Source organism: Xyrauchen texanus, chromosome 8 (assembly GCF_025860055.1).
Source record: "Xyrauchen texanus isolate HMW12.3.18 chromosome 8, RBS_HiC_50CHRs, whole genome shotgun sequence".
Lineage (NCBI taxonomy): Eukaryota > Metazoa > Chordata > Actinopteri > Cypriniformes > Catostomidae > Xyrauchen > Xyrauchen texanus.
The window spans coordinates 31,139,014-31,156,884 of record NC_068283.1 but is presented as its reverse complement, the minus strand read 5'-3'; the positions used below and the strand labels follow the sequence as shown (position 1 = coordinate 31,156,884).

Genomic DNA, 17,871 nt, shown 5'->3' with positions numbered 1-17,871 from the left:
CTTTCTGATAGTGGAGTCATGAACATTGACCTTTATTGATGCAAGAGAGGCCTGCAGTTCCTTGTATGTTGTTCTTGGCTTTTTTGTGACTTGATGTATTTGTTTTTGCTGTGCTCTTGGAGGGATTTTGGAAGGTCGGCCACTTCTAGGAAGGTTTCTTTGCCCATTTCTTTGGCATCCTAGAGCCTTTGAAATAGCTCTGTAAACCTTCCCAGATTGATGCATTTCAATCACCTTTTTCCTCATTATTTCTGGAATTTCTTTCGACTTTGGCATAGTGTGCTACTGGGCGAGACCTTTTAGCTAGGATTTAATAACTAAGGTGCAAATACTTTTCCCCACAGACCCAGTTTGTATTGGATAACCTTTTGCTTAAACAAATAGCATTATCATTTAAAAACTGTATTTCGTGTTTACTTCGTTTGCCTTTGTTTTATGTTAGATTTTGTTCTAATTTTTGAAACAGTTTAGCATGAAATATTCTCAAAAACAGAAGAAATCAGGATGGTGGCAAATGCTTTTCCAAAGCACTGTATTAGCATCAGGCTACAATCACACAATGGTTTCTTTCTGTCCCTGATTTCCCCAAACCTTTCATCCATCTCTGTCTATTCATTCAAACTATCTGTCAAGAAGATGAAAGTATTTTAAACTTAGAGCTCTTCAGATTCTATTAATGCTTCTCTCAGTGTGATGTAAGTGCTTCAGCCCTCCCCCTCCCCATCTTTACCCCAACTACACTAGCCCCCTTCCTTCCTCCTTTCCTTGCCTCTCTCTCCCTCTTTATGCACTCTTGATAATTAATCCCTCTTCAGATTATTTTACAACACGTCTACCATGTCCGATGTACTGTTTTACCCTCACACACTTTTCCATAGGGGCTCGTCTTTATATATTCTAAAATTCTGCACCTTTACTTTGACCGTCCCTTCCTCTGATAAAATGGTTAGATTATATTTTAATCCCATGCCATGTAATTATGACACAGGTCTGTGAGTTTTTAATCCCCCCAAAACCCCAACCCTTACTGCCTATTAACATCCCAAAACGATTTAAGTTATCACTCATCCGAGCCCCCTCCCAGTCCCAACAACACCACAATTCCCCATTCACTCAGGCTCCATCCTCCTGACTGTGCATGTTCCAAAAACAGACCCCATTTTCAACCCCACTTTCAAGGCAGTTAACCCCCACTGCAGTTGCTGCCCAATCACACCCCTTCGTCACTCCTCACAAGGCCATGCCCCTTCCTCTCCATATTTGTCTCTTCTCAGCCAATAGGTGGCCTCCTCTGAGTGTCACCTGGGTGATGGTCTGTCCGGTGTCTTTATAAAACTCTATGGAGATGGTCAGAAGTTTGCACTTTCTGTCAACCTTGCACTCCAGAGGGAGGAGAGAGAGCCGGGAGAGAAAGAAAGAGGGGAGAGAAAATCAAGGGGCCAACTATTTTGTCCCTATCCTACACTTTTAAAAGTGTTGGTGGGTACTCTCTAATACTATTTCTTTTTTTTATTGGGATGGTAGCTTTCTGGTAAAAATAAAACAAACAAAAAAAAACTTAAAAGTGGACTTTTGGAGTTGGAGTTAAAAGTTTTATCTTTTCTGTTGTTTTTGTGAAGTCTCCCCTTTGAGTAGACGAGATGGAGAACGCACACTCTAAGGAAAGCGCAGAATGCCTGGCCTACTTCGGTGTGAGTGAGAGCACAGGCCTCTCTCCAGACCAGGTCAAGACAAACCAGGCCAAGTATGGATTCAATGGTGAGGAAAGCATGGGCAAATGTATGGAAACATGATTGGGACTTTTACAGCATTTTGTTAAAATCTTCAATCTGTGTGCAAACCTAGTTTAATTATAAGAACTGCACAGATTTCTGGTAAGTTAGAGCTCTCAGTGAAGGGTTAACAATGCTGTTAACAACATTTTGTTCTGAAAACAAGACTATAAGATATAGGGAAGAAAGCAGAGAGAGAGAAGGAGATACAATTAGAGGTATTGGAAATAAGAGAATGCTAAAAAGATTTAACAGCTGAAAGACAGGTGCCATTTTGAACATACAGGGCCTTTAGTAGAAGGACAAACAAGGGCAAATTGAGAGATTGTGTTACTGTAATGGAATACTTACAGTATGTATCACTTGAGTGATCTTGGCTCATTTCAGTAACAGTATTATACAATCTTATACTAACAATATATTGCAATTCATGAAATTGGTGTCATGGTGATTGTTAATGAAAAGGATAACAGTTTAATGGCTGATTCTAATTGTTCTTTTTTCACGCACATCCAACATCTTGGCAACTGGACCACACTGACCAATCACAGAGCTGCCCGCCGAGGAGGGTACGTTTTTGATTTACTGTTTAGCACAGTATGTGACAATACACCTAGGATTGACAAAATGTTTCATATTTCATGGATGTTCTTTTCTTAGTCATCGTTAAAAATGGGAATTCTGTCTTAATTTACTCAACCTCATGTTGATCCAGACCCATATGATTTTGCTTTTCCATGTAAATCAGAATGTTAGAGTCTGAGAGCTTCGGTCACCATTCACTTACATCCCATGTTTTTTCCTTATAATGAAAGTGAATTTTGACTGATGCTGTCATTCTGCCGAACATCTCCTTTTGTGTTCCACACAAGAAAAAACATAATATGAAGGTTTGATAAACATAATGGTGAGTAAATAATGACAGAATAATTTTGGGGTGAAATACACATTGAATTGTTGAGCACGAGTTTTAAAAGGCCCAACAAAAATGTGCCATGTTCAATGTGTTTATTCATTTATTTATTTATTTATTAATGCAAACCTGAATTCATGAAATCCCTTCTTTCTCAGGTAAGAGCATTTGGGAGCTGGTAGTTGAGCAGTTTGAAGATCTCTTGGTTAGGATTCTGCTGTTGGCTGCCTGCATCTCTTTTGTAAGTAAATGGAAACCTTTTAATGTATAGAAGATTAAATAATGCACTGCTTTCATTCTGTCTGAAATGAGATAGGTAGGCACTAAGGCACAGGTCTAAGGTCATAGAGGTGTAATATTCTAATGAGTGGACAGGGTGCAGACAATGATTAATAATATGAATGTGAAGGACAAGGACACATTTGGCACATTCCCATACGTCGCTGTCAATCAAGTTAAATGCTAACCCTTCACCCCTGAGTATATAATATGTACAGTATAATCCAGCTGTATATCTACGTAGTGTAGTATGGACCCTTTGAAACAGTCGTTTTGGGAAACAATACAGCTACCATGAGGCTCTTGCCCTGGCTTTTGAAATTTGAGTACACATCAATCTGAAAATGAACAAGAGTCTGCACATCAAACTCCAGTTCTCTCCATCTCCCTCTCTTACTTTTTTCCTTGTTCATTCATTCATGGTTATTTAAATATTTTTGGAATAAATGAAGCAAATAGCTTTAGTTCTGCTGTTCAGCCCTATAACATCACAGCTGTCATTATGGCCTTAGAAGGACAGGAAAGAAGCTTCGAAGAGGACCAAGGACAGTGAAAAAAAGAAAGCAATAAAGAAAAAAGAGAGAGAGAGAGAGAGAGAGAGAGTGATTAAGACAGAGAGAGTAAAAGAGTGTTATTTTAAGGTGGTCTTAAGCCAGTGCAAGAAACTGAATCCATCCACACATTGAAGGAATGAAAGACAGCTCAGTGGAGAGACACAAAATTGAAGGCGACAGAGAGAGAGAAAGAGAAAGACAGACAGCGGGTGTTAACGTTCCATAAATTGAGTAGCGTGTGCACACATGTGAGAATTACTGGAAGAGGATCAGCTGTGCAATGGCACCATAACTCCATGTACAGAAGAAGAATGGTGGGGGAGGGGGGCACTTTCAAAAACGCACTTAGAGGACAATGTATGAACAGTCCCACACATTCGCAGATTCACACAGAATAGGAAAAGATAGGATAGGACAAGATAGGTCAGGACAGAATGGAACAGGACAAGGCAAGTCACCATATTCGTGAGAATTCTGGACAGCTAGTTATTTCTAGTGATACAAGTATAGCTCCTATTTACCTGAAGACTATTTAACTTGAAGATTATGATCAAACAACATATTTCAAATCAGTAATAAAATCTGACAACAATGACATCATAAATTGTGCTTCATTAGTTCTAATCATGGGGAAAAAATGCTATTTTTCAGGCTGATCCAACTAACGTGCATGCACATTCTCTATGAAAACTGACAGGTGATGACTCACTCAAAAAGGTGATTGGATCTTTTAACTGTAAGGGACTTCATTTCCTACAGCCGCCATATTCAGTGTTATGATTTGTTCTATTCATAAGCATACTGGTGACGCATCTATCCTATAAACTCCACCAAAGATTGGGTGGTACTTTTTAACATCAACTGGCTATAGGGTAGAGAAGATTCTGACTCTATAATAATCAATGGATTGTAGATATTAATTTAAAATGTTTCTCTCATACATACTCTGGTTCTCTCTGTCCATTAGGTACTGGCCTGGTTTGAGGAAGGCGAGGAAACCATCACTGCCTTTGTCGAGCCTTTTGTTATCCTTCTCATCCTTATCGCCAATGCTGTGGTCGGAGTATGGCAGGTAAATATGTACATCCACAATGTTTTACATATCTGTATATGAATGTACAAGTGAGAGTGAGTATACTGTTCCTGTAGCTCAACTGGTAGATCACTATGCTATCAACATCAAGGTTATGGGTTTGATTCCCAGGGAACACACTGTATGGATGCCTTGAATGCACTCCTCTAAGTTGCTTTGGATAGAGGTGCCTGCCAAATGCATGTATAATGAAAGAGTGAAAATTACATCAGAGGTTAAAGGTTCAGTACAGCAGTGCTTTATACACTCTAAGTGCCTCTACGGCAAAAATACTTGGGGCTGATCAGGTTTCATCAATGGTCCATGGGAATGAGACAGCAGTCATTTGGAAAGAATGCACACCCTTGGAAGAAGAGGGGCTTCAAAGTGTGAAGTCCTGAGGGGCACAGGGACTGATCGAGACATTTGTTTTCACAGGAGCGCAATGCAGAGGACGCCATCGAGGCTCTGAAAGAGTATGAACCAGAGATGGGCAAAGTGTACCGCTCTGACAGAAAGAGCGTACAGATGATCAAAGCAAGAGAGATTGTCCCTGGAGACATTGTGGAGATCTCAGGTATACCAACAGCCACTCCCTGCTAAACAAAATCCATTTTCACCAGCATGCAATTCCCATGCTGGTCTAATATGTTTAATTCTTTTCACCAGCAAAACCCATCTGGTGAAGTTGGTTGACCAGCATGGTCTTTCAGGTGAAGCTGGTTTAGCTAATTAAAAAAGCCTGGTTGGGTCACCAGCATGCCATGTTGGGGGACCAGTACACAAAACACAACTTAAGCTTGTGACCAGCATTGCTGGATTTTTTTAGCAGGGCTTATACTTTCAAAACAAATAAATAAAGGTTTAAAGACAAATACGCTATTATTAAATGTTGTTCCAAACCCATATGACTATATTTCTTTCATGGAAGATGAAGGAAATGTTAGGCAGAATGTTAGGAACTGTAAGCCTCAGTCAGCATTCACTTTCATTGGTTGGAAAAAAAAAGAGCAGTGTCAACTTTACACTTCTTGTGTTTCAAGTAAACAATCATTTGAACAACACGAAGGTCTATGTTGGAGTAAATGACAAGAGAATATTAATTTGAAATTTTAAATGTTAAAATGGTCCCAAGTCTCCACAATACTTGAGCATCTGAGCAAATGGGTGGTGTTGGTAGACCATTCGTAGTACAGAACAACCCCATAATGCTACACACCAGATTAGCACAATAGTCATAGAATGGAAATGCAGAGTAAGCGAAACCTACAAGCCAACTGTTACGCTGTGCTGCTACAAGGTTCAAATGAAGCAAGTAATGAGGCACAAGCCTGTGTGTCTATGCATTTGTGTGTAGGAAGGACAGAACTATAATGATTATGACTTTGCGAAAGTGTGAGCATCATTTTAAGGTAATTACTGGGTGTGTGTGACAGCGAGAGGAAGAATAAAGAGTAATGGGATCAGAAAAGGCTGAAAGATCCTGTAAGAGCACAGGCAAAGAAAAGCTTGTATATAAATACAACAAAGCACCTGTCTTTTACTTGCTCTCACTCTATCCCTCTCCCCGTCTCTTTCCCTCTTCCACCTGTTCCTTCCTCATCACTCATTTTTCTCTCCAAGCTAGTTTTTTATAGCTTGCTGAGGGTCAATTTGTCCTTGGTCTCCAGTTTCTTTATTTTTTCAAGCATTTGTCTTGACTTGACAAAACCCTCCATCTTGTTCTTCATTCTTTCATCATGACTAGGAAATAATATCAATAGTGGCATCATCTTTAGTTAACTAAAGTTAACTGATTTTAGATTAACTAAAATAACCAAAAGAACAATCAGATCGATATACTCGAGAAGCTTTAAATATACCAAATTTGAGATTTTTGAAAATCTTAAAGTTACACTATGGAATTCTGGGCTCTCTATTGACATTTGTGTTTGAAACATAAAATTTCAAGTTAATTGCGGAGGAACGTTGTTGTTGGTTTCTTTTTTACATCACTCTTCAAAGAGGATGAATCTGTATTTTCAAGGTATAGCCATGGTTGCCTATGATCACCATATCAGAGCGGATCTGTCTAGCAACACCAAGAGTCACTGAATGTACTAGAAAGCCCTATAAGAAGTATATCTGAAAAATATGTCATCTTAGAGAATTAGTAGCACAATACGCACCAGAGTAGGCAGACCTTCATTTCTTTCTTTACGGGATTAATAATGGTAGCCTGAATTTTCCTGCCAAATCGAACCTGTCAGCTCTGAATGTAAAATCATTACTGTATGCTTACTGTAGAGTCGATAAGGCAACAATGCAATTTTGAACACAGATTTTTTAAGTACTGGCTCAATAAAGTATTTTGATAATTTCTAACAAATATTCAATGAAAAAACTTTCGTAGTGTACCTCTAAAATAAAATATTTGAAATATTTTCAGAAAACCCCCAAGAAAAAGAAAAATCAAGCACAATTCTTCTGAGATCCAAATCAGTGTGCTGCTCCAGTCTTACTGTCTCCTTATTATATGTTTTTTCCCCCCCTCTCTGTAGTTGGTGACAAAGTCCCTGCTGATATCAGAATCACTGCCATCCGCTCCACAACTCTGCGTGTGGACCAGTCTATCCTCACTGGTTAGTCTCAAAACTAACATTGAATAGTTACCTTTCAAACTCTCAAAGAACAGAGCATATTTTTGTACTTCTGTCTTGGTAACTCTTCCCTCCTCTTGATCACTCGAACCTTTCTTTCTCAGGTGAGTCTGTCAGTGTGATTAAGCACACAGAGTCTGTTCCTGACCCCAGGGCTGTCAACCAGGACAAGAAGAACATGCTATTCTCTGTGAGTTTCCTTAACTTCAACCCTTTTTTTCTCTGTCGATCATCTCCATTTCATTCATTCCAAACAACCTTGCTGAATATACCAATGCTGGTCCACAACAATGGATGCTGGTGTGCTGGTGTTCCAACAAGGCTTTTAGAATAGCTTAAACTGCAGTGAATTGCATGGATTTGCTGGTCCTGCAGCTAGACCAGCACCAAAACAGCCTATACCAGCATGGGAATTGCATGCTGGATGAGCTGGGTTTTTTCAGCAGAAATTCCTCTCTCTCCAGTCCTGGCAATGTACCATTCTTCCTCTCTCCAATTCTAGGGCACCAACATCGCTGCTGGCAAGGCTATTGGAGTTGTGGTTGCCACCGGTGTTTCCACTGAGATCGGTAAGATCCGTGACCAGATGGCTGCCACTGAGCAAGAGAAGACCCCTCTGCAGCAGAAGCTGGATGAGTTCAGCGAGCAGCTCTCCAAAGTCATCTCCCTCATCTGTGTGGCTGTCTGGCTCATCAACATCGGCCACTTCAACGACCCCGTCCATGGTGGCTCCTGGATCCGTGGTGCTGTCTACTACTTCAAGATCGCTGTGGCCCTTGCTGTGGCTGCCATCCCTGAGGGTGAGACTACAGCAGTCATGATGAAATCCGAGTAAAATGATAAAATCAATAGTAAAATATGGACAGGATTCATAATCAGCTTTTTATACACTGGTGTAGACATATAGAATACATTTATGCGTTTAGCAGATGCTTTTATTAAAGTGAATTTCAAGCTAAGTAAGCATTTTTATATGTACATTTGTTTCCTTGGAACCAAACCCATCTTAGCTAGTGCCACATGAGCTATAGGAACACTTTGTAAAGTATTTATTGTAGACATCATAAAGTTAATATGTTGGCCACCAAGTCAAGCAGATCTAACATACCTAACATTCAACAATTTTCAGATGAATTTAAAGGGATAGTTTACCCAAAAACTTTAATTCTCTGATCATTTATGTCATCCCAGATTTTCTTCTGCAGAACACAATTGATGATTTTTAGAAGAAAATCTCAACTCTGTAGGTTCATACAATGCAAGTGAATGGTGGCCAGACCTTTGTAGCTCCAAAAATCACATAAAGGAAGCATAAAAGTAATTCATAAGACTCCAGTGGTTAAAACCATATCTTCAGAAGCAATGTAATAGGTGTGGGTGAGAAACAGATAAATATTTAAACCAATTTTTACTCTAATTCTCCACTTTCACCTTCATTTTCAGATTAGAAACTAAACAGGCACCACATGTGACTTTCAGATGTAAAAGTGAAAGTGGAGAGTAAAAAAGGACTTACATTTTGATCTGCTTCTCACCCACACATATTGTATTGCTTCTAAAAATATGTCTTTAAACATTGGAGTTTTATGGATTACTTTTTCTTTATATGATTTTCGGAGCTACAAAGGTCTGATCATAATTCACTTACATTGTATGGACCTACAGTGCTGAGATATTCTTTTAAAAAATCTTTGTTTGTGTTCTGCAGAAGGAAGAAAGTCATACTCATCTGGAATTTTCATTTTTGGTTGAACTATTCCTTTAATTAATATAGATGGTTGTTAGTGTATTTTCTTATATGTATTTTCTATGTCACTTAAACAGTTCTGTCTCTCTCTGAACAGGTTTGCCTGCTGTCATCACTACCTGCCTAGCTCTGGGAACCCGCCGCATGGCTAAGAAGAATGCTATTGTCCGTTCTCTTCCCTCCGTAGAGACTCTGGGCTGCACCTCTGTCATCTGCTCAGACAAGACTGGCACACTCACCACCAACCAGATGTGTGTTACAAAGGTTTGTGAGAAACAGAACTACAAAATTACATACAATCATAAGAAAAATTACAAAAATATCTGTGAACTTGGGATGCACTGATAAAAAGAAATTGTGCCGATACCAATATCCAGTTACAACATCAGCTGGTTTTAAACAGATGTCAGATGGTTTGGCACATGATTTGGCACATTGATGAGCATTTCAAACATTGAGGACCACTTCAAATGTCCTAACGAGCCAATACCTTTCAGAATATTAGTGAGGATTTATTTTTTAAATTGCCCCTCAGTAGTAACATAAACCTGAACATTGTTTAAAGTTTCAGTCTCTTTGTGTCTAGATGTTCATCATTGAGAAGGTGGAGGGTGACTTTGTGAGTCTTGACCAGTATGACATTTCTGGCTCCAAGTACACACCAGAGGGAGAAGTGTAAGTAATTTTATATATATGAGATCACTCACACACACACACACACACACACACACACACACACACACACACACACACACACACACACACACACACACACACACACACACACAAAGACTCATCATTCCCTTTACTTTACCTTGCAGTTCTAAGGGTGGACTTCCTGTCAAGTGTGGCCAGTATGATGGACTTGTTGAGCTGGCAACCATTTGCGCCTTGTGCAATGACTCCTCTCTGGACTACAATGAGGTAAATAAACATTTTCCTTTGTCGATCTCCATTTCCATCTCAAATGCTCTTTGCTCTCCTTTTCACTTTGTGGAGTGATAACTGAGCTTTTCTCTTTTTTTCCTTAGTCTAAAGGTATCTATGAGAAAGTGGGTGAGGCCACAGAGACTGCCCTGTCCTGCCTGGTTGAAAAGATGAACGTGTTCAACTCTGATGTCCGTGGCCTGTCCAAGGTGGACAGAGCCAATGCATGCTGCTCTGTAAGTATTACATCTTCAGAGTAAATCATTGTTTCATCAGGGCTTCATCAGGAGTTCACATGGATCAGTTCCATTGTTTTAATTTGAATTCATTGCCAATCCAATACTAATAGAGATCTATAATAGAGATAATCATATAAAACCAGTTTACTCACTTCTCTTGGTTTTCTAGGTGGTCAAGCAACTAATGAAGAAAGACTTCACTCTTGAGTTCTCCCGTGACAGAAAGTCCATGTCTGTCTATTGCTCCCCTGCCAAGGCCTCGAAGGCCACTGTTGGCAACAAGATGTTTATCAAGGTGAGATTCATCCTAAAAATTCTCTATAAAAAAACAATTATATATTAAAAGAGAATCTCAAGAAGCACAAAAACCTTCCTTTTGACTAAGCACATTGTCTTTTAGGGCGCTCCTGAGGGTGTGATTGACAGATGTGCCTATGTGCGTGTTGGCACCACACGTGTGCCACTGACTGGACCTGTTAAGGATAAAATAATGGCTGTGATCAAGGAGTGGGGCACTGGCCGTGATACCCTCCGCTGCCTGGCCCTGGCAACCCATGACAACCCACTGAGACCGGATGAAATGAACCTGGAAGACTCCACCAAGTTTGCAGAGTATGAGGTATCTGTGTGAAAGAGAGACAGATATGAATCTTCTATAAAAAGTGACTGGACATTATCAATATTCCAATTAACATTTTATATATATATATATATATGAAAATAAAAAATTATAATTCTTTTATCATTTACTCACTCTTATACCTTCTCAAACTCTTACAACTTTCTTCTGGAAAAATTTTGATAGAGATTTGATGTGAATCTATCCATACCATGGAGGTCAATGGGGTCCAAAACTTCCAAGCTCTAAAAACGTACATAAAGACAGCATAAATGTAGCATTTTGGTCTTGTTAGACCTCCCTGTTGCATTTGATACCATTTGTCACACTATTTTGTTGGACAGACAAGTGGATTTGCCTTTCTGGGATTGTTCTCAATTGGTTTAAATCTTACCTATCTGAGCATTCACAATTTGTCTATATTGGCATTAATAGATCCCAGAATGTTCCAATGCAACAGGGGGTTCTGCAGGGGTCAGTTCTGAGTCCCATCCTGTTCAGTATCTATATGTTGCCTCTTGAACAGATTATCCAGAAATTTGGGCTGGGTTGTCATTGTTATGCTGATGATACCCAGATTTATATCAGCACTCTGCCAGACTGTTCATTTGCATCTTCCACACACTGTTTGTTAGAAATCAAGAAATCAACCTGTTTAAAACCGAATTGTTTTTTAACTGAATTGTTCCAAAACCGAATTTCTTCTAATTGGCACTCCAAATTCTGTGAGTATATGTAACAATTTGGAACTCTATGTGGGTGTATTTTTTGATGCACAGCTTTCTTTTACCACTCACTTTAAAAACATTACAAAATTTGCCTTTTTCCATCTTCGAAATATTGCCCGTATCAGGACTTTTCTTTCACTGCCTGATGGAGAAAGGCTTATTCAGGCCTTCATTACATTCAGGCTTGACAAAAACTCCCTTTTTGTAGGTCTGCTGACCAACTCAATTAAGAGGTTACAATACATACAAAATTCAGCTGCTTGTGTCCTGACTCACACATCTTCACATCAGCACATTACCCCTGTTCTCTCTCAATTACATTGGCTGCCAGTTCAATCTCGTATTGATTTTAAAATTCTTGTGTTAACCTATAAAGCAGTACATGGGCTGGCCCCAGTTTACATTTGTGATTTGGTAACACCGAATACTTCCTCCTGTTCTCTTCATTCTGCTGGTTCTATCTCTCTATGTCAGCCTCTTTATAAATTGAAACCATGGGTGTTAGGGCATTTTCTGGCATTGATCCTAAGTTGTGGAACTCACTACCAGTTTCCATAAGAAATGCTCCTTTGTTTGATTGTTTTAGGAAACTGCTTAAAACTTACCTTTTTAATCAGGTCTTTTCTTGTTAATTTGTTTGTGATTTTTGTTATTGTATATTATGTTGTAAAATTGTGATTGCAATGTACTATAGTGCTTTGAGTACAAGAAAGGCATATTACAAATAAAACGTATTATTATTATTATTATAACGTTTTTTTTTATAAGACACCAGTGGTTTAATCCATGTTTTCTTGAGTGATCATGACAGCAATCACACCACTGGAGTCCTATGGGTTACCTTTAGGCTGCCTTTGTGTCCTTTTTGGAGCTTGGAAGTGTTGGAACCCATTGACTTGAATTGTATGGTTATATTCACATCATATGTTGAATATTATGCTTCGCACAAGATAGAAAGTCATAAGAGTTTGAGATGGCATAAGTATGAGTAAATGATGAATCAAGATTTTTGGGTGAACTTTTCTTTTAACAGAATTTTGATTGAGTGAACAACATCCATGACAGAGTAACAAGAAAGCAAGCTAGTGGAAAATGTTATAGGCATTAATCCCTCTTCCTTTTCTCACAGACTGATCTCACCTTTGTGGGATGTGTCGGTATGCTGGACCCTCCTCGCAAAGAAGTCATGGGCTCCATTGAACTGTGCAAAGCTGCTGGCATCCGTGTGATCATGATTACAGGTAAGACATGTTCATTTCTAATGGAAAACTCTCATTTGTTTACCTGTTGTGTTCTTTTTATATCGTTCCATGTGTCATTGCTGACAATTCCAATTAAACTATCATTCACTTATAATGTTAGCATATGTACTGTATGCACCATACATAATCACACAGTATTTATTAACTCCTGCAAAAAGTGACTTTGATGTTAACTTCACAGGTAAATGTCCATTAACATTAAATCCTCCAGGCTGTTCCTTGACAGAACATCTGAAAATAAAGCAAAATACTGTAGCTTAATGAACAAATACTGAAAATACAGCATTCCCAACTGTTCCTCCTCTTTCTTAGGTGATAACAAAGGTACCGCTGTGGCTATCTGCCGTCGTATTGGCATCTTCAGTGATGATGAGGATGTGACTGGCCGTGCTTTCACTGGTCGCGAGTTTGATGACCTGCCTCTGGCCCAGCAGAGAGAGGCTGTGCGCAAGGCCTGCTGTTACGCCCGTGTCGAGCCCTCCCACAAGAGCAAGATCGTCGAGTTTCTTCAGGGCTTTGATGAGATCACTGCCATGGTAAGAGATCTGAACAGAGCAGATAAAATAGGACCAAAGACCATATTTATATTTGTATACTATCAAAAATGTAATTATACATTCAATATTGTGAAGAAAATCCTTTTTGTTGTCACTCCTAAATTGAAGTGAGATATATGCTCCTGTCCGATAAATCCTAGATTAGAGTCAAACATTACATTTAGAGGGAATTCTGCAATAACGCCACACAACCTTCCGATGACCATCTAACATGCTTGCGTTGTTGTTTTTCAAAACAAAGTCTTAGCGTTTTATTAATCTATTCCAACCTACACCAGACTGGTGATGGTGTGAATGATGCTCCTGCCCTGAAGAAGGCAGAGATTGGCATTGCCATGGGCTCTGGCACAGCTGTTGCCAAGTCAGCCTCTGAGATGGTGCTGGCCGATGACAATTTCTCCAGCATTGTGGCTGCTGTTGAGGAGGGCAGAGCCATTTACAACAACATGAAGCAGTTCATCCGGTACCTCATCTCCTCCAATGTCGGAGAGGTCGTGTGGTGAGTGGCAATCTATCTCACACATATCCATTTTTTGCTCAGTAACTTCACTTTTAGGAACTAAAACTTGCCTCTAACCCTTATTTATTTTCTCCATCTTCTTTAGCATTTTCCTGACCGCTGCACTTGGTCTGCCTGAGGCTCTGATCCCAGTTCAGTTGTTGTGGGTGAACTTAGTGACTGATGGTCTTCCTGCCACTGCTCTGGGCTTCAACCCCCCTGATCTGGACATCATGGGCAAGGCTCCCCGCTCCCCTAAAGAGCCCCTCATCTCTGGCTGGCTCTTCTTCAGATACCTGGCCATTGGCGGTAAACTTACCTTTGACAATTGTGTAAAACCTAAGACAATAGCATAAGCACACAACAAAAGACTTCCAGCTTACATTACTTATTTTCCATCTTTATATACCCTTTCAATAATGACACTCTTTTCATTACTCATGAAGAGTTTCTTGGATTCATTCCTGATCCATTCAATGTCCAACTTTGTTTCAGTTATACTGCATCATTACTAAAAAAAAAATCTGTCTGTATTTCCATCCATTTCTAAACACATTTGTCCCCCTTTCAGGTTATGTTGGTGCTGCAACCGTGGCTGCTGCTGCCTGGTGGTTCCTGTACTTTGAAGATGGCCCCATGGTCTCCTTCTACCAACTGGTGAGGATTAAGGGTCCATTATTTCAACTTGAAATTGCAAAGGTCTCAAATGTTTTGAGAAAATCTAATAGAGGTTGACCGATAGTCATTTTTGCAGATACCTATAACTAAGGTGGTGGAAAAGGCCGTTCCAAAATGTATTAGCCTTTTCTTACAGTGACAGGCACAGACATAGAAGCTACAAGATTCCATAATTTAAAAAATCCCAGATGCAGTTTATTGTGCAACCAAAATCCCAATAACAATCTCCAAAAAAAGAAAAAAGACCAAAAAAAAAAGATTTGGAGCATTTGGATGATGATGAACAAGCCCGAAATACACTTATTTCCGGACTCTTATTTTGAAATGACGGAAACTTGACTTCGCTACAATGCTTTATATTTAATAAAGAAAATCAAAAAATTTAGCTTGCAATAAAATTTGTTTCGTCAGGGTACGAGGTTACTTTTCAAAATACTGAATGCTCAAGCAGCATAATTTACACTTAGAAAACTCCTTATGTTGCTATAACAATGCAAACAGCACTTATCAGTTTGCTTGAAGTGAAAATCAGTCCTCCTTTCCTGTTTAATTAACCAATTGCACGATTATGCAGAACATCTTAGGTTTTTATATCCATAAGTATCTCTTTCTCAATGGTGAACACCACGGTTTTTATTTTATTCATATTTATTTTATTTTCCAATAAAAAATTTGCACAGTACTGTACCTCTAGAGTCTAATACTACAAGTATGTAGTAGACGAGAGAGTGGCGATTTAAAGGAAAAATCCTGGAAAACACATATAATATATAAAACCTAGTTTGACTACAGACAGCTGATACTTTGGGACTATCTAGCTGATAAACTGTATGAATGCTGTGATTGGAATGTAAATACATATTGCTGGGTTTCATCCAATTGTTTTATGCAGTTTTTTGGAAATGCTTGATATGTGCATAAACTGGATTGCTGTAGTATTGCAATACAGAGTCAAAATGCACATTAAGGTGACATAAACGATTTATTCTCAAAAACAATTACATGTTTTGGCCATTTGGGCACATTTGGCCTTGCCCAAAAGTGGCTGGCGTTTCATTCAACGTTTTGCTTTCTCATAGCTGAATTTCCAGAAATGTGCTTAATGCAAATCGATCAGATAGAAGCCAAGCTTATGATGCAGTAACAATTCTGTTTCATGTAATAATACTATAACAATTATCTTTTCCTTTAGTCCCACTTCATGCAGTGCACTGCTGATAATGAGGACTTTGCAGGCATTGAGTGTGAAGTGTTTGAGGCTGCTCCACCCATGACCATGGCTCTGTCTGTGCTGGTCACCATTGAGATGTGCAATGCCCTCAACAGGTTAGAGAGCAACAGCACTCTATATAACTCCATATCCAAATATACTGCCAGATTTTCTCATATCATAAAAGATGATTTATGCTAACTGTAACATACATGTGTGTATGTGTGCAGCTTGTCTGAGAATCAGTCTCTGTTGCGTATGCCTCCATGGAGCAACTTGTGGTTGGTGGGAGCCATGACTCTCTCCATGTCTCTGCACTTCATGATCATCTATGTGGACCCTCTGCCCGTAAGTACCCAGCTTAAATTCAGGTCGGATTTACAGCAGTGCGTGTTGTGTGCTGGATTTATCCTTTTGAGACACATAAGCAATTATCTCTGAAATTTCCCAAGCCCAGCTTAATTCAATAGTATTTTCTAATAGGCCTTTATATTATAATATATTCACCAAATATATAATGGTGAATAATTTACCAAGCTAAACCCAGTAAGTCAGATCATTCTTATTGCCTGATCAGGTTGCATTGCTCTTGTTGCTGATATCTATATATTTTTTCTCCAACAGATGATCTTCAAGCTTACCCATCTCAGCCTGGAACAGTGGATTGTGGTGCTCAAGCTTTCCCTTCCTGTCATCTTAATTGACGAGCTGCTCAAGTTTGTCGCTCGCAACTACCTGGAGCGTAAGAAACCTCTTGAATATATTAGATTAATTCAGACCATTTCTCGTTTTCTTCTTTTAAGACTTACAAATTATTCATATTTTATTCTTTGACATAACAGTTCCTGGATATTGTATGCATACTTAAATAACAGTCAACAATTTCAACAACAACTTACTGTATAAATAACTGTGACTCGCTAACTAAATGCTAATATGCACATTAACATTCCTATAATGATTTACCAATTCCCATTTTAAATCTTTGCTCCACTCTTTCAATGGCCTTTTTGGGAACCCTCCTATCTCTACCCCATTTTCACAGGGTTTTTAACAATTCTCCATTTTTCCCCTCACTTTCTATCTCTCACCTTACTCAAATCCCCTACTCAAACCCTCTTTATCTCATTCCAGCCTAATCCTGCTCCCCTCCATATTCCTGTAACAAAACCAGGTATCCCACAATCCACTCTCTCTGTGCTTTCCTGAATCCCTGTGTCTGTTTATGAAACAACTGTGATATGTGAATGCTTTAATGCTACTAAATGAAAAGTGGATAGTCTCAATGTCAAATGTTGAATTCATTCTCTGAATTAAAGAAATTGTGTAGATTTGTGCTTAGAAAAAAGGATTGCAGCACAGATTCTGTTCAATCATAACAATTTAAACAATATTTCACAATCAATTATACAAAATGTTTAACCGACATTTTCCATACATTAAGCTTTACAGTAGTGTTGTGGACTATACCAAGTTGAAACCTCTTCAAGCCATCCTTTCTCACTTAATCTATTTTTCTTGGACAGAGAAAGATGAAAATCTAGTGTCCAAAAAGTGGGACTGAGAGAGAAGAGAAGACAAGATGAGGAAGAACTGAAAAACATCACTCCTAAAGGGAAAAAAATAAACACCAAGAGTGATACAGAAAACAACTGTGAACCAGCAAAAAAAATCCCCAATAAATTGTTAAACCATGAGGGGGGAAAAAAAACTATTTAAAAGTAAAAAGTGTTTAAACAAAAATGTAATACACTGCTGTGAAAATGTGCCCCCTTCCTGATTTGTCTATTTTGCATACTAAATTGTTTTAAAATATAACATAAATATAATATGCTGTTCTTGGCTTTTTTGTGACTTCATGGATGAATTGTCACTGTGCTCTTGGAGGAACATTGGAAGGCCTGCCACTTCTAGGAAGGTTTTCTCCATTTGGAGATGATGGCTCTCACAAAAACAGAAGAAATCAGTATAGGGGCACATACTTTTTCACAGCACTGTATATAGTGTTATAAACAGTATATTCTAATGATGATGCTATTCTTAAAATAAAGATGTGTATTTAAAAAAGGAGCGTTATCCGTTTCCTTCCATTAGTTTAAACTAAATCCTAATGTACTCAGATTTTAACATCGTTGTGCTAAATTTACATGAAATTAAAACATTTATTAGCCCCATT

At 38.8% G+C, this 17,871-nt stretch overlaps 1 protein-coding gene across 2 annotated transcripts; it reads left to right on the top strand.

The window, feature by feature from the left end:
- The first annotated feature begins 1,357 nt into the window (after nucleotides 1-1,357).
- atp2a1 (ATPase sarcoplasmic/endoplasmic reticulum Ca2+ transporting 1) lies at nucleotides 1,358-17,763 on the top strand. Of its 2 annotated transcripts, none has more exons than XM_052131781.1 (24): nucleotides 1,358-1,479; nucleotides 1,620-1,758; nucleotides 2,324-2,341; nucleotides 2,844-2,926; nucleotides 4,486-4,590; nucleotides 5,029-5,167; nucleotides 7,131-7,211; nucleotides 7,334-7,419; nucleotides 7,732-8,029; nucleotides 9,074-9,240; nucleotides 9,563-9,651; nucleotides 9,798-9,900; nucleotides 10,008-10,139; nucleotides 10,312-10,437; nucleotides 10,543-10,761; nucleotides 12,619-12,730; nucleotides 13,064-13,287; nucleotides 13,587-13,807; nucleotides 13,914-14,116; nucleotides 14,379-14,464; nucleotides 15,678-15,811; nucleotides 15,926-16,043; nucleotides 16,320-16,437; nucleotides 17,222-17,763. In XM_052131781.1, exons 2-24 carry the CDS (start codon nucleotides 1,641-1,643, stop codon nucleotides 17,257-17,259), a joined length of 3,018 nt encoding a protein of 1,005 aa, XP_051987741.1. In that variant the 5' UTR covers nucleotides 1,358-1,479; nucleotides 1,620-1,640; the 3' UTR covers nucleotides 17,260-17,763. The 2 variants fall into 2 exon arrangements, with proteins under 2 accessions (XP_051987741.1, XP_051987742.1); XM_052131782.1 differs by lacking the exon at nucleotides 17,222-17,763 and adding an exon at nucleotides 16,830-16,855.
- The last annotated feature ends 108 nt before the right edge of the window (nucleotides 17,764-17,871 follow it).